Source organism: Leptinotarsa decemlineata, unplaced genomic scaffold (genome assembly GCF_025532065.1).
Source record: "Leptinotarsa decemlineata unplaced genomic scaffold, Ldec_3_MD MMD2_P_RNA_scaffold_6, whole genome shotgun sequence".
Taxonomy (NCBI): domain Eukaryota; kingdom Metazoa; phylum Arthropoda; class Insecta; order Coleoptera; family Chrysomelidae; genus Leptinotarsa; species Leptinotarsa decemlineata.
The window spans coordinates 10,721,721-10,736,598 of record NW_027412533.1 but is presented as its reverse complement, the minus strand read 5'-3'; the positions used below and the strand labels follow the sequence as shown (position 1 = coordinate 10,736,598).

The window sequence follows — 14,878 nt, the reverse complement described above, 5'->3', positions numbered from 1 at the left end:
GATGATAAAATTTGGTTGTGGATTGAATGGACAAAGGGTATTCAGACATGGTCCACTACTTCCATCATCAGTTCGAGGACTCATTATAGGACCTTCAAATTGTGGAAAGACGAATGCAATGATATCACTATTAAACCACATCCACAAGGACTGAGATTTAGAAATGTGTATCTCTATTCGAAATCACTCAATCAACCTAAATATCAGTACTTGCGAAGTGTTTTGGAACCTATAAAAGGATTAGGTTTTTATACATTCAGCAATAATGCAGAAATAGTGGAACCCTCCGACGCTAAGCCTAATTCTGTTTTCATTTTCGATGATGTAATATGTGAAAAGCAAGATATTATTAGATCATATTTCTGTATGGGACGTCATAAGGATGTTGATTGTTTTTATCTAGCACAGACATATTCACGGGTAACCAAACAGTTAGTGCGTGACAATACCAATTTCATTATAATGTTCAAACAAGATGAGACGAATTTACATCACATTTATTCAGATCATGTTTCACCCGATGTAACATTCAAACAATTCCAATTGATGTGTGTTAAATGCTGGGAGGACCAATATGGATTTCTAGTCATTGATAAGGATAGAAAAATAGATGAAGGTAGATATCGCAAAGGATTCGATAGTTTTATATACCCATGATCTTGTTTTTGGAACTTATTCGATCACTGAATATTGTAGTGGTCACTTCACCAACGAATTAAGCTTTAATTCAAAAAAAGGGCATTATGAATACAAAAAAAAGATCCTGAAAATAAAAAACAATGAAATAAATTTGAAACGTCAACTAGTAGAGACAACAGAAGCTGTCAGGCAGAAATTCAACTCTATCAAGAATGATAATATTGAAAATCGTACGACACTTGAAAGATTGTATGAGCCCATAATGAAACCATTGAATGTTTTATCATCAAACGCTACTTCTAAATCACCAGTGTTATCACCAAATCATGGAACTGTTCAATCTACTTCAAATTATCCCATGAGTACTCCAATAGGAAGAAAACAATCTTTGGTAGTGTATCATCTGTGAATAGTGACACGAGCACACTTCAAGACGATATGAGAACAACTCTATTCGAAACACCATCATCGTCCCACATCGATTCCTCGAGGATCCTGACATCTCACCTGTTATGAATGAAAGTGGTGAAGATGTTTTGATGAAACATTTGATAATTATAATAAAAATCAAAAATCCAGCATATGATGGAACATTTGGCGTACGTATGGATCCAATTACACAAAAGCTGCGAAATGGGAAGTCTAGTGGTAAATTTCAAAGATGGAAACATTTCATTTTGGGATGCTAATAAAGTGAAAAAATATGAATGCGCAGGTAGTCCAGAATTGTATGATATGATTTTTTGAAGAATCCACAAGATGTTGATAATGAAGAAACTCGTCAAGTATATTCCAAAATATTGAAAATAACGAATGCTCCATATAAACAATATCATCTGAAGAATGGTTTTAAAAATACAAATTCTAAAAAATTCGTGAAGTTTATCAAACCTCTATTAGACTCACGACAATATCCAATAAGAAGTAGAAGTAAAATTGGTGGAGCACTCAAACGAGTGAAAATGGAGAAAATATATAATTCTAACCTGTGAATTATGTGTACTGGAATTCACCGAAAGAGTTAGTTGCTCGCCTACGACTATTGGTAGCTTCAAAGTCAGCCGGACATACGGACATGATAATGAAATAATTTCAATAATTGAAGAATTACGTGAAGAAGGTATAATATATTAACATATTCACATGTAATGATCACTGTCACATCATCATTCAATGCAGTAACATTATCACCTTTTCTCTTTAATCATATTGAAATAGAATGACTAATGAAATAAGTGATGTCAAACGACAAGTTGTTAATGAATTATAAACCTGCAAGACGTAATTTTCGTAGAAGAATAACCACCATCAAAGGTTTTGCAGATCTATGGCAAATAGATTTAGCTGAACTGCAACCTTATGCAAAAAGTAATGAAGGATACCGATATATACTTGTAGTGTAGATTGTTACTCCAAATATCTGTGGACTGTAGCAGTTAAAGATAAAACAGGTAGTACAGTAACTAATGCAATGAAACATGTACTGAAAGAAGCCAAATACTCCCCCAAACACATACAAAGCGATCAAGGGAAAGAATTTTTCAATAAAAGCTTCTCATCTCTCATGCGAGAATATAATATCAATCATTATTCAACATTTAGCACAAAGAAGGCAGCTATAGCAGAAAGAGTGATTCGTACAATAAAGGCATGGCTCTACAAGGAATTTTCGATGAGAGGTCACCACAAATGGCTTGATATTCTTCCAATTATAACTAGTAGATATAATAATAAAGTTCATCGTACAATAGGTATGGCACCCATCAATGTTGATTCAACAACAAAATTAAAATTCAAGGGTATCAATGGAATTGGAGGAAGACAAAGTAAACCCAAATTCCAATTAAATGATATTGTACGTATAAGTAAATACAAACATATTTTTGAAAGTCTTACACTGCGAATTTTACCACGGAGCTATTCAAGATTGTTAAAATTAATTAAAACCATCCCAACGACTTATAATCTTGAAGATATGAATGAACAGCCGATTAGAGGATGTTTTTACGAAGAAGAGTTATTACGAACCGAGAATCCTGACGTATATCTGATTGAGAAGGTGTTGAAGAGAAGAAAAAAATAAAGTATATGTAAAGTGGTTAGGCCTTCCTAGCGAACAAAATTCTTGGATTGATGAATCAAATATGGTTTAAATGTATATAATAGTGACTTTTATGAATAAAGTAATATTAAAGTTCATTATTGTTTTCATTTCAATTATAAGTATGTGAACTGAAAAATATTGCAGCGGTAAACATTGCCCCAGCCATTCGCAATGTTCTGTGTATACCAAACCAAATTAATTGTATACTCCATTCCCGCTTATATTTTTCAACTCACGATATTGAAAACACATTATCATTCCCAAAACTAATCGCCGTCACTTTGAAATGCAGTATCCAACTCTTTTTGCCAATTATCTCTCACTGATAATGCTGTCTCATAAAGCTTAGTCGACTCCTCAAGCTCAGCCTGAGCTTGCATTCTCGAACGTTGATGGAATTGCTTATCTTTACCAATTTTTGAACGGAGTTCATCAGCATCTTAGACATTCTAGCCAATTCAACCTTCGCTAATGCAATCTTGGCATCTAATGCTTCAAGAGTTTCATTATTAGCATTAATAGCTCGCTCACTCTTTTCAAGTTCAGCAATAGTCATCTGTGCCTTTACAAGACGGCATTTTGCTTTCCTTTTCATTTCCCCAAACCGATGGAGGGGGCTGAAAGAAGATAGCGGTTCAGCTTTCAAATCACTCTTCATTTCTTTAGGAGTACCTTTTGGCTTCCTCTTCGATCTGTCACTTTTCGTTGCGGGGTTTTTTCTGTCGCACAACACTTTTGGATTCTTTCTTTTCTTTAAAGTCAGTGACAATCGATGAAGATGCCTTAGTAACCTTCTCTTGATTGTTCTAGATTTCTTATCAACACCAAGAGGAAGGGTAGATGAAGAGTGTTTGAGTGATGATAATTGCGAAACGATCGGATTTTCAATAATAATTTGCTCATTTGGTTCTGGCACATCTGCAAAGTTAACGAAGTCGTTAATATCAAAATCATTTATCGAATCTTGACTCGATAAATGTAATACTGGAATATTTTCAAAATCAGTCTGATCGATATCAACAAGTGGTGAACCATCTTCAGCAATCAATAGCGGCATAGAGCTCATGATTATTAAGGTCTGAGGAATGATATGTGATAGCAATAGAATGTGGATAGGAAAGGTGATGATGTTACTGAGACCTCACCATTTATAGAAGAAAATAAACTAGCGCATGCGCTCTTTCATCAACTGGCACATGCGCTCTCTCACTAAACTATTCACGCATGTAACAATCTTTGTCATTTAAGAGGAAAACTTTGTGTTGCATGCATGTTTTTAAATGTTAGAAAATAATACAAATAAATTCAAAATATATATATATTTATTAATAATAGAGGACAATAACGATAATAAAAAATGAAAAATGTTAATATGTCTCTGTGGATGTGGAACGTTCTTTGACTCTATTCCTCAATAGTTGTTGCTCGTGCGTCAAACACCAACATTGAAAAAAATGGATTCTCCTATTGGGGTAGAGTTGACCAACCTTCTCACACAGATCCCAAGTACTTCTACATGCATTGCATACATGATTCCAACAATTCATGGAATATGTATCACAACGCAAACAACGTTGCAGTGGAGTTGGAACGGCAGCACAGATACCACAAATATTTCTACAGATACCTATATTGTTAAATATTATAGGTTCGGAAACTTCAGACACTGTAACTGTTGTTGACGATAATCCGATTTTGTTCGCTTCGGTGGATGAGAAGGAGGCGATAGTTGGAATCCGCAACACGCAATCACTACACATACCAGTACATGGATTGATTGAATCCTTAGGTCTACTTATTTGACAAAAGTAGCACACAATAGCCCCTGCAATCATCATTGGGTAGACACACACTTTTGGTTTTCATTCCACTCTTTTGAAACGGCATTTTACTAATTCGATTAGAAATATAAGAGATGACTTACAGAAACTCTGAATGCTCTCTCCTATACCTACGATCTCTATTTATACAAATCAACATCATGTGGAAGTATAGTGGGATAACTTCTCCTACTATTCCACTCTAAACGAGTCAAGTGGGAGTCGCATCACCTCCTATATAAGTTGACTTGCAAACCTAGAGTTCATTCATTCACTCTCTACAACTGTGAGCAAACAACAACAAGATGAATTCTGCAAAAATAAATGCTGCATTAATAGAATAGCTGCTGTTGATGAAAACAATTGGATAGACGAATCAGATGATGAGGATGTCAATGTTCCGCTAGAGGAAGTAATAGTTGAAGCAGAAGATGTTGGAGTCGATGAAGATGAGATAGACGAAGTTGAAAACGAGGCCAACCAAAGCGACGAAGATGATGACGTGATGGAGTTTGAGAGGGTCATGGATGAAGAAGGAGATGATGAAGGGATAGAAGCTGACACAACTGAAGGTGATGGTGCTATGAGGATCGGTATGCGAACACTCAATGTCAGTGAGACACTGGAAGATCCCTTGGATTTGTATTGTGCATTGGATGCATACGTATTGATCAGCACATAGATAGAGGAGAGAACAAAAACTATGTTGGTGCTGCTTTCGGTTTTATTCGCATAGAAACAATAATGGAGGGTGGTATGCCCATGTCAACACCCACAACACTGTCTCAATTATGGAAATGGGACAGAATTGGTGTGAAGCTTGCGAGAGGCCACTAACAAACTTCACCCGAGTATCTACATGTATTATATGTAATAATGTCCAAACTGTGGCACAATAACCGTGGACCTACTGGTCAAAAAAAAAACAACAGCCCTTTTCAGGGCTACATTATTCACACAAACAGTAGTTAGTTGTATTAGTATTCATAGATTATGTGACAAATGAATACTTTGATTAATAAAAGTCTAAGTTGGAAATTTGTTAGTCTTTGAATATCTAAACATTATATGACAAATAAATTACTACTTTGACTGAAAAGTCGAAATTTGGAATTTGATAGTCATTGATATCTATGCATATGATGAGTACTACTTTAAATGAAAGTTGAAGTTGGCATTTGTCAATCATTCATATGCATATAATGATGAATACTTTCACATACATATATTTCGTTTTGAGATTATAATGTTAACATAATGTTAACAATGGTATGAATCTGTTTCTGTTTGAAAGTATAATGGTAGCTCTGAAAAGAGCTATTTTTTTTATTGTTTCAGTCTTTAATTGTAGCCCTGAAAAGGGCTGTTTTTTTTTTATTAATCCATGCAATGATATGGACTAACGCTCCTCATCATCAGAAACAATAATTATGGTATCGTCATCTGAATCAGATGATATACTAATGATATCATCCTCATAGTAGTCATCTGAATCAGATGATATACTCATGATGTCGTCGTCGTCATAATCAGCTGAATCAGATGATATACTAATCACATCATCCGCATTATTATCGTCAACAGCATCTATGTCGTCCTGAATACCTTGTTCACTCGTTCTGCGAAATCATCAGGAAGATCATAGATTCGCTGCAGAAATTGAGCGAAGGTTGTACTCAAATGATCAGACGTTGAATCTATTTCATGTACTTGGATGGGTCCTGTACTCGACATTGTGGAAGAATGATATAGAACTGGGATTGTTGCTATATTTATATTGGAAGAAATGAAATGGGGGGGTGAAATGTAGAACAGTGTTTGAGATTCGAAAACATCAAGAATGAAACTCTGAGCGATTATTAGGAGAAATTCTAGTGATTATTATGGAAAAAAAACTAATAAGAGGGAGAGGAAGGGAGGAAGACACTGCCCCAGCCTCGCAGTGCCTCGTGTAACCAACCAAAAAGTGTGTACTCCGTGGAAGGAAAGGAAAGGAAATGATGGACGAGTAGATGATTATATGTCATCATCGGAATTGAGGACATCATCATCGATTAGGATTGGGGATGGCGGAGGACTATCCTCGATGAGGATAGGGGATGGTGGAGGACGTCTAACGTCAAGCTCGTCATCAGCATCATCACCAGAGTCGTCGTCGTCATCATCGTCGTCGTCGCTACTCATTGGGACAATGTCATCATAAGCAGGGTCCCACCATCCGTCAGGATCTGGATATTCCGAGTCATCCAGGTGTCCTTCGTCACTGCCAGTGACATGCTGAACTTGCATCCTGATGTCGTGATCCCGGTATTCGTATGGCGGACTGTGGGGTTCCGTGGTGGAAGAGACAACCTGTACCTGGCTGTTATCCCAGTAATTGAAGTTGTACCCCTGATCCGGGCAGCTATAGGGTTCGGAGGTGAATCGGGTTCCATCTCGATGCTAGCTGATCAACTGAATGTTTCATCAGATGATTTCTACTTTTATACTTTCGAGAGGAGTGGGAGAGGAGTGGAACATTGAGTAGGGGTAAATTGTAGTGTGACATAAGACATATTCAATGAGTAGGGGTAAATTGCAAAGTGACATAAGACATATTCAATGAAAGAGATACTTGAATGGATAAAATACAAATGAAATATACTTGTCGATTTCACTATGAAACATGTCTATTTTTTTATTTTTTAAATTTTCTTCACATGAAATTATTTACAAGTGATTAGAGAACACAAAAATTGATGTGAGGTATTTGTCTAGAAGAACTTGGAATTGAAATAAAAAAATAATAATGATAATAAGAGGAAGTGAAGAAAATGCTCCAACCATCGCATTGTTCAATGTGTACCAAACCAAAAAACAGTGTACACCCTTTATTTCACTTCCTTTTCCTTTATTCAATATAAACTTAACAAATATAAACTTAAAACTACCATAATTAAATACTCCTAACTAACCTAAAACTAATCTTACATTTACACTTCATCTACAAAAAGAGTGTCCATAACTGTCACTACTTTTTTGTACAGCTCTATCGAAGAGGTCTTTGCTTTACACCTTTCCTGCAGAGATGCATAATTCCGATCTATTTCGGCCATTTCCTTTTGGAGTTCCCTCCGTCGGTTATCCATTTCAGCCATTTGTCGCTTCATGGTAACCAACTCGGCCTCGCTAGATCGGGCAGCTCGTTCTGCTTTCTTGCATCTCTGCAGAAAAACACTCATCTTTTCACTAACCTCTCCGATAGGCTGTGGCACCAACACCTCAGGATCCGCCGGTGTCGCTGGCAGCGGTGGTAGTCGCGTCACCAACGGCGACAATATCACCAACTCCGGAGAAGGACTCCTCGGAATTTCCACTGCTGGTGCTGGTGCTGCTGCTGGTGTGGAGGCCCTCTTACGAGAGGTCGAAAAACTACCTGCATAAGGATTAGTCCTATTGCAAGTAGCTCGGTACTTTGAAATAGGACCAACCTTTGCTGCAGGTCGTTGGCAAACCTTCTTCACAGCCCTGACTTCCTCTCCTCCTCCTCGAATAAGTCAGGGCTAGAAGATCTGCACCTAACTCGCGAACGCGAAGTGGTTGGCTGGTCAACCGTCACCGCTCTCGAAGATGCTGCCTCCTCCTGGTCAGCGGACACCGGCAGAATAGACGCCACAGCATTATTCACCTCCTGTGTATTGGTTGCCATTCTGAAAAAGAAGAAATAATACAAAGTTAGTTGATATAAAAAATAACATTCCTAATTTACTTACTCAAATATCAAGTTGGTCGTTGGAACGTACTGCCTTGTTGTGGAGTGGACTGCTCTCGATGAGATGACTTCTCGAACTGAATGTTGTGGAGTGCTCTCCGGAGGGTATCGACTTCGATGCGTGAGCGGTGGGAAAATGGTGGGAGCGCACATGCGCGATGAGGGTAGGGGTGTACATGCGCAAATGTTGGGAGTCGGGGGGGCGGGGCTTCGGGGAGGGGAGGGGCGGGGCTTCGGAAAGGGGGCGGGGCTTCGGAAAGGGGCGGGGTATCCGAAAAGTTGGTGGCGGACGGGGGGGGGGGGGGGGGGCGTGGCCCTAACGGGCCCCGCCCACTGCCTGGGCTCCGCCCAGGTGGGTGGGGCCTCCGGCCCCAGGTAGGCGGGACATCTGGAGAGACATCTACGCCCTCTTCGCGCGCGCGTTCGTAACATAATATGCAACCGAACACCTAACCTAACGTATTAACGTATTAACGTAACCTAACCTAGTACGCTAACCTACCGCTATGCAACCGAACACCTAACCTATCGTATGTATTAACGTAACCTAACCTAGTACGCTAACCTACCGCTATGCAACCGAACACCTAACCTAACCTAACCTAACCTAACCTAACCTAACCTAACCTACAGTAACTATTAACCTAACCTAACGAGGGAATACTAACCTAACACCTAACCTAACGTAAGTATGCAGCTAACCTAACGTAGCTATTAACCTAACTAACGAGGGAATACATTCACCATGTTGGTTCCATTAATACATCATCAGTTGGTTTTGGTTTTGGTTGTATTATTCTATGATTTGGATTAATGTTCAGTCCTGGATATCCCAGTCCACCTGATGATGATGGCCTGACTTTATAGTTTCTCTCCAAAACTTCTTTATGGTTTTTCTCCAATACTTCAACTCTCTGTTCCAGTACATCATACTTTTTCATTGTAGTCCCTGTTATGTTTGACATAGCATCAAATTTTTTATTTGTAGACGCTGTTATGTCAGACATTTTTATGTCTACATCACTTGTAAGTTTGTCAAAATTTACGAGTGAAAGTTATCCGAGCCTCTGCAATTTTATCGTTAAATGCTTGCCGGGCGTCCCGAGCAATATTGCCTATTGTGGATTGTATTGCAGCTTGTAGGGCTAGAAGTATAACTTCCTTTGCTCCATTAATTTCCCCCTCAAGATATGATACAGTTACACAATCACTCTTGTCAATTGGTTCACTTGTATTTTTCAATATTTTCCTTTGCATGTCATAATGACCATCTTTTGTTAATTTAAAACCATCCCAGGAGGACCTCGAATGACATTACCACCCCATTTTCTTTTTCTACCAAACTTATCGATTGTTTTAGACATTGTGCACTCTACGATGATTCTCTTCAAACTGATATTTCTGTCATTTACATTATACTAATATATTGCAGTAATTGATTAGGGAAATAGAAATAATACAATAAAATTTTAATCATTTTATATTCATTACAGTAATACATATACATACATACATAATACATTAATATCACATTACTTCTATCATATATTATTAATTATAAATGGCTACATAAATATCAATATTGAATTTTCCGGTTTTGAAGATATTGAATGATATTTCAATCATTGATCTCGGCAGATAATAAATTAATCAATTGATCCAATGGAGTCTCCTGAGATTGTGATTGTTGAATAATATTACTTATCCAACGAATGTTCTCATTTGGATCGTTTTCATAAAATTCAATATCATTATGACCCCAAGGAAGAGTGTGGGTAGTATTCGGAATGATAAATCGTTTATCATCGTGATATGATAATGCAACTTTATTTTTTAATTCAGTATACATATCATGTAACACGCTTCTAAATGAATTCATCTTTCTGAATATCATACCACCTTGTTCGACGATTTTTTGATAATCTTCGCATGTCAATTCATTCTTTATTACAGATCGTTTAACCCCTTTGGCTTTCTTAAATTCACCATCAACAGATTTCACATAATATGCTTTAGCACCTGTACCATAAAAACTCATGATTGGATCATTTGGAAATTCATCTTTGAAGTTACCCAAGACTGAACTTGTTACTGGAATATTGAATTGGTTAACTATACTGTAATTGGATGTATCAAATCTACTTATGTTAGTTTTTATGAATTCATAAAAATTTTCTGTGTTTACTTTAAGAATGAGCGAGTCGGTATCTGTGTAAAGTAAAGAGACATTTTCATCAAAGTGTTGTTTGATGCATCCATAGAAAAAGTCATACATGACTGTTTTAGATAATTCTAATATGGAAAATCCCAAATATAATGGTTTATCGTAATGAACCTTCACTCTACCCAATTGAATGGCAACGAAATTATCAGTGAAAATTGAACAATTTTGAAATTTGGTTTGGCTATGAGAGTGCTGGCACCTATATTTTTCTTTATATTTTCCCAATGTGTAACGAGTCTAACATCAATTCGATTATCTACATTCTCCATTGTCTTTCCATACACCGCATTATTCATTAGTTTATAGAAATCTTTAACAGATTTGTTGTTAGACCTATTACGCATTTCAGTATTAAGATCTATATAGGGTTTCATCCAGCATGATTGTTTGAATTTCAATACTCTATGTGTATTCATTACAATCAATCCATTTTTGACAGCTTGCTGTAGATTCCTATAATGAACAATATATTTTCTTTTATCATTCAAATTTGGAATTAATTTGGGAATTTTCGATTGTGTACGCGAGGTGGTATTATTTTTTCGACTAAAAATGGAAGGTCAGAATGTTTATCATGCAACTCTTGTGGATAATGAATGTCCACTTCAAATACATACCCATACGGACTATCAGTACTCACATCCATCACATCGAGATTAAGAATTTCATTTGGTGTCAACCATGTAAATTCACTTGTTGGTAGAGGTTGTGACATACTGTGACCGTATAGATTTGTTGCATCTAAATATGTAATGAATGTGGAAGGTTCGTTGGGATTATAATTGGGTAAAAATCTATTATTTGCTATATGTTTCCTCTCGCTACATTGACTAATTCCACCTCGTATACCTTTTTGAAAAAAGTGAATCATATCAATGTCAGTTAGTAATTCCAATTCAACATTAGTGAACTTCAACATGGCATCCCATGATAATCCAGGTGCAGTGTAATATTGTGCCGGATCTAAGTTATATATCTCTAAACTTGTGGTGCGGAAGTTTTCAAAAATATCACATAGTAGCAATACATCCGACTTCAAATACAAATCAGAGTATTCCCCCAAATTCTGACACTCGAATAAATTCCAAACTTTTCTAGCCCTATCATAATCAGTTTCCGATATATGTTCACAATTGAGTGTGTCATAAAACTGATTTTTTGTCGGAAGTAATGGATAATTCAATTTGTCAATGTCATCAACAAAAACTATATGGAAATACACCTTTCTGTCTCATCAAATTGAATTTCTCAATTTGTGGGAAATGTTTGTGCATCTCCAAACATTGATCGGAGGTCAAGTTTGCACCCAACTTCTCCAACGAATTAGTCATAAATTTATAACTATCGATAAATCTCATTTTGAGATAATTCTTCCTAACCACACACCATCTTTATCGGTATAGCTGTGTGTAAAGAGATGCTTCGTGAAAGATATATATTTCTCTTTAGTTTTGCGGGATAACATCAACTTTCTCTTTATTCCTATACAATTCTTTTATGAATAAATGACAATCATAACCACTTAAATTATGAAAAATGATAGGTATGAAGTTTGGTATTTTGAAATTTAAATTACATTTCGAGTGAGCGGCATGTGATCTTTTCTTTCCTGTGACATGACAATGATCTCTTACTTTGACGTCACCATCAGTAAATGCTTTATTACATATACCACAAGTTCTGGCTGCAACAAACTGTTCTTCTTCTTCGACAGTTTGTGTATCCATTGGTTTAGGGTTTCTGAGATGATTTTCATGTATCTCTTTCAAATCATCTTCAATGCTACTCACAAATTTCTGAGCTGCATCTACACCCTATATGTAACAAATTTTGTCAAATCATCATTATATGAACACTTTATCAAATAAGCAAATGAATATGGGGCATGTTTGAATGTTTTAATCGTGTATGAACTTCCAGGATTTGGCTCATTCACATGAATCGGTTTAAGCACTGATTCAAAATCAGCATACACTACAAATGGCACCCTCATTTGCCTCTCAAAGTTTTCAAACATTAGTTTATTTTCCGCAACCATTCTACCATATTTATTGATCTTTAAATTAGTAGTTGGTGTTGTGGTACTAATGTGATTACAATCATACATATTATGACGTAAAAGCAATCTCTCATCAGAAAAATATATCAAACATCCGTCACAAAAATATTTTTTCTGTCTATGAGCTGATAGTTGATTAGAAACTAATCTTGAAAGATCTTTGATCCAACAATAGTGACCATTACCGGAGTCATCAGTTATAAACAACAAATTGACATGTCTCCGGAGTCTTCTCTGTGAGTATCGCAATGGACCAATCACTTCATACTTCATTTTACCCTTCTCAAATGTACTCTCTAAACCGTAAACATTAATTGAAATATCATTCCTATCTTCGAATATTTCGATACTCTTATTATTAACTTTAACCGGAAAATCCATACCTGTGACATCTAAAACAGTGGAAAAATGTGGATATGACGTAAGTTCGGACACTCGACTATCTGCAGGATATAATGCTGATGTTATAGCCCAAGCAAAACAATATTGATCTTCATTACGAACATTCACAACAGCTTTCTTCCATTGAATACATTGAGGCAGCTTCACATATGAACGTCCTTCCAGTGGACTGTATTTATTAATGTTGACCTCGAGAAACAATATTTTTTCACAAGTCCAACCTGAATTTAAAAAAAAAAAAAATATTACTATTCAATCTTATTGAAATTTTTAAAAAATAAATACCTGAGTCACGATCCTGGAACTCAGTCGTTTGTGCCACAATTACATCACGGAATCCATCAAAAACAGCATTCAAATCTGAAGATTGGTCCACTATTTTATTTTGGGAATTAAATGACTTCGTGTCCCTCGAATCATCAGTCTGAAGAATATAATTCCCAAAAACTTCCATATTCACCTTGATGCTTTTATGGATCCTGATGGCTGATTCCAGTAATTCAATGACCTTCTGCCTAATCTTATTGAAAAATGAAATGTAGTCACTGGTTACAATCGAACTCTCCACCCTGTATGTAGCAATGCGGCAATTGAATGCATTCGTTATAATTTGAACACCGTCAGACAATTGAACACATGCATTATTTTTATGACTCATGGTTCTTCGGTGAGAATTCACTTGGCTCATAGGAATTGTCACATTACAACAATTGCACGTATACATAGGTGTTGCATTATCCACTCTCACCCGTTTCACTGCAGGCCCTCCTTGGCAACTCTGGAGCTGATGCCGACGAAGATTATCACTACGAGTGAAAGATTTACCACAGTCACAGGAATACATTTTTATATAATAGTTCTCACTAACTCACTTGATGTAAACTGACATAGCCAACACTCGTACGCTTCTTAAATACACTCTGATAGGACCGTCAAGACGTCATAGCCAACCCCACTTCTCAACTACATGCGCCAAGATTACCTCCCAACTGAATGGCGATAACAGATGTCGATATACGAGCAAGCAGTGGTCGTTGCGGTCTCGGAGAGGGTAGACGCTAGGCAAACAGTCCTCGGCTGCCGTTGTGTCACCATCGATAGCGGGGCTAGAGCGAACCTTCATCGCTTCAGGAGAGGTGAGGGCAGACCGATGAATACGCATTACTCTGCCACACGTCGTGGAGTGAACATGTCGCTCTCTAGCCGTTGAACGGTTATTGCTGTGACGTCACTCCACTACTAACTTGGTGCCCTAACACCGATGGAGCATTTATTACTTGGAGGATCTTCGAAGTATGCAGACGTATGTTTGTACATAGACAAACAAGCACATGATGAAACCCTGTACCGTGCATTCTCCTACACACACACATAAACACACAAAATCTCATATGAAAAAAAAATCTGAACGATCCATGCACCAGACACTTCAAGGTCACAACGCCTTGACTTCACTGCACAACAAAAAAAACTTCACCAAACAACAACCAATAAAAAAAGCAATTAATACGTCATAGTGGTGGGGGGAGGCCGAGAATCAGCTGTAAACAACTACTACTTATATATTCATACGTAGAAGAATAATGCCGGATCACACAAATACATACCTTTTTTGCAACAATTCTTGTAATAAATATACAAATATTACAAAAGTTCATACATCGATCAAATTACGGAGTACAAATATTCGAAATCTAAGGAAGAGAATATCACCAGTCATTGAAATATGATATAAGTTGAGATCTTTCTTATCTGAGAAAGGGTTGGTTGGGTAACAGGATCCATTTTTTTCCTGTTGATAATATTACTATTTTGAAAACCATCAGACATATTAGATACAAATTAAAAAAAAAAAAATCAAAAAACATTGCAAACAACC

At 36.8% G+C, this 14,878-nt stretch overlaps 3 protein-coding genes across 3 annotated transcripts in view; all 3 read right to left on the bottom strand.

Annotated features, from left to right (window-relative positions):
• Positions 1–14,878, bottom strand: part of LOC111515722 (adenylate kinase 8) — a 42,751-nt gene that overhangs the window by 23,119 nt on the left and 4,754 nt on the right. The window lies entirely within an intron of this gene.
• Positions 7,434–8,595, bottom strand: LOC141480124 (uncharacterized). Its single transcript, XM_074169926.1, has 2 exons — positions 8,316–8,595; positions 7,434–8,252 (listed from the first exon to the last, which is right to left on the bottom strand). Exons 1-2 carry the CDS (start codon positions 8,465–8,467, stop codon positions 8,063–8,065), a joined length of 342 nt encoding a protein of 113 aa, XP_074026027.1. The 5' UTR covers positions 8,468–8,595; the 3' UTR covers positions 7,434–8,062.
• LOC141480123 (uncharacterized) lies at positions 11,068–13,859 on the bottom strand. The gene is made up of 2 exons (XM_074169925.1): positions 13,285–13,859; positions 11,068–13,220 (listed from the first exon to the last, which is right to left on the bottom strand). The coding sequence occupies exons 1-2, from the start codon at positions 13,841–13,843 to the stop codon at positions 12,346–12,348; spliced, it is 1,434 nt and encodes a 477-aa protein (XP_074026026.1). The 5' UTR covers positions 13,844–13,859; the 3' UTR covers positions 11,068–12,345.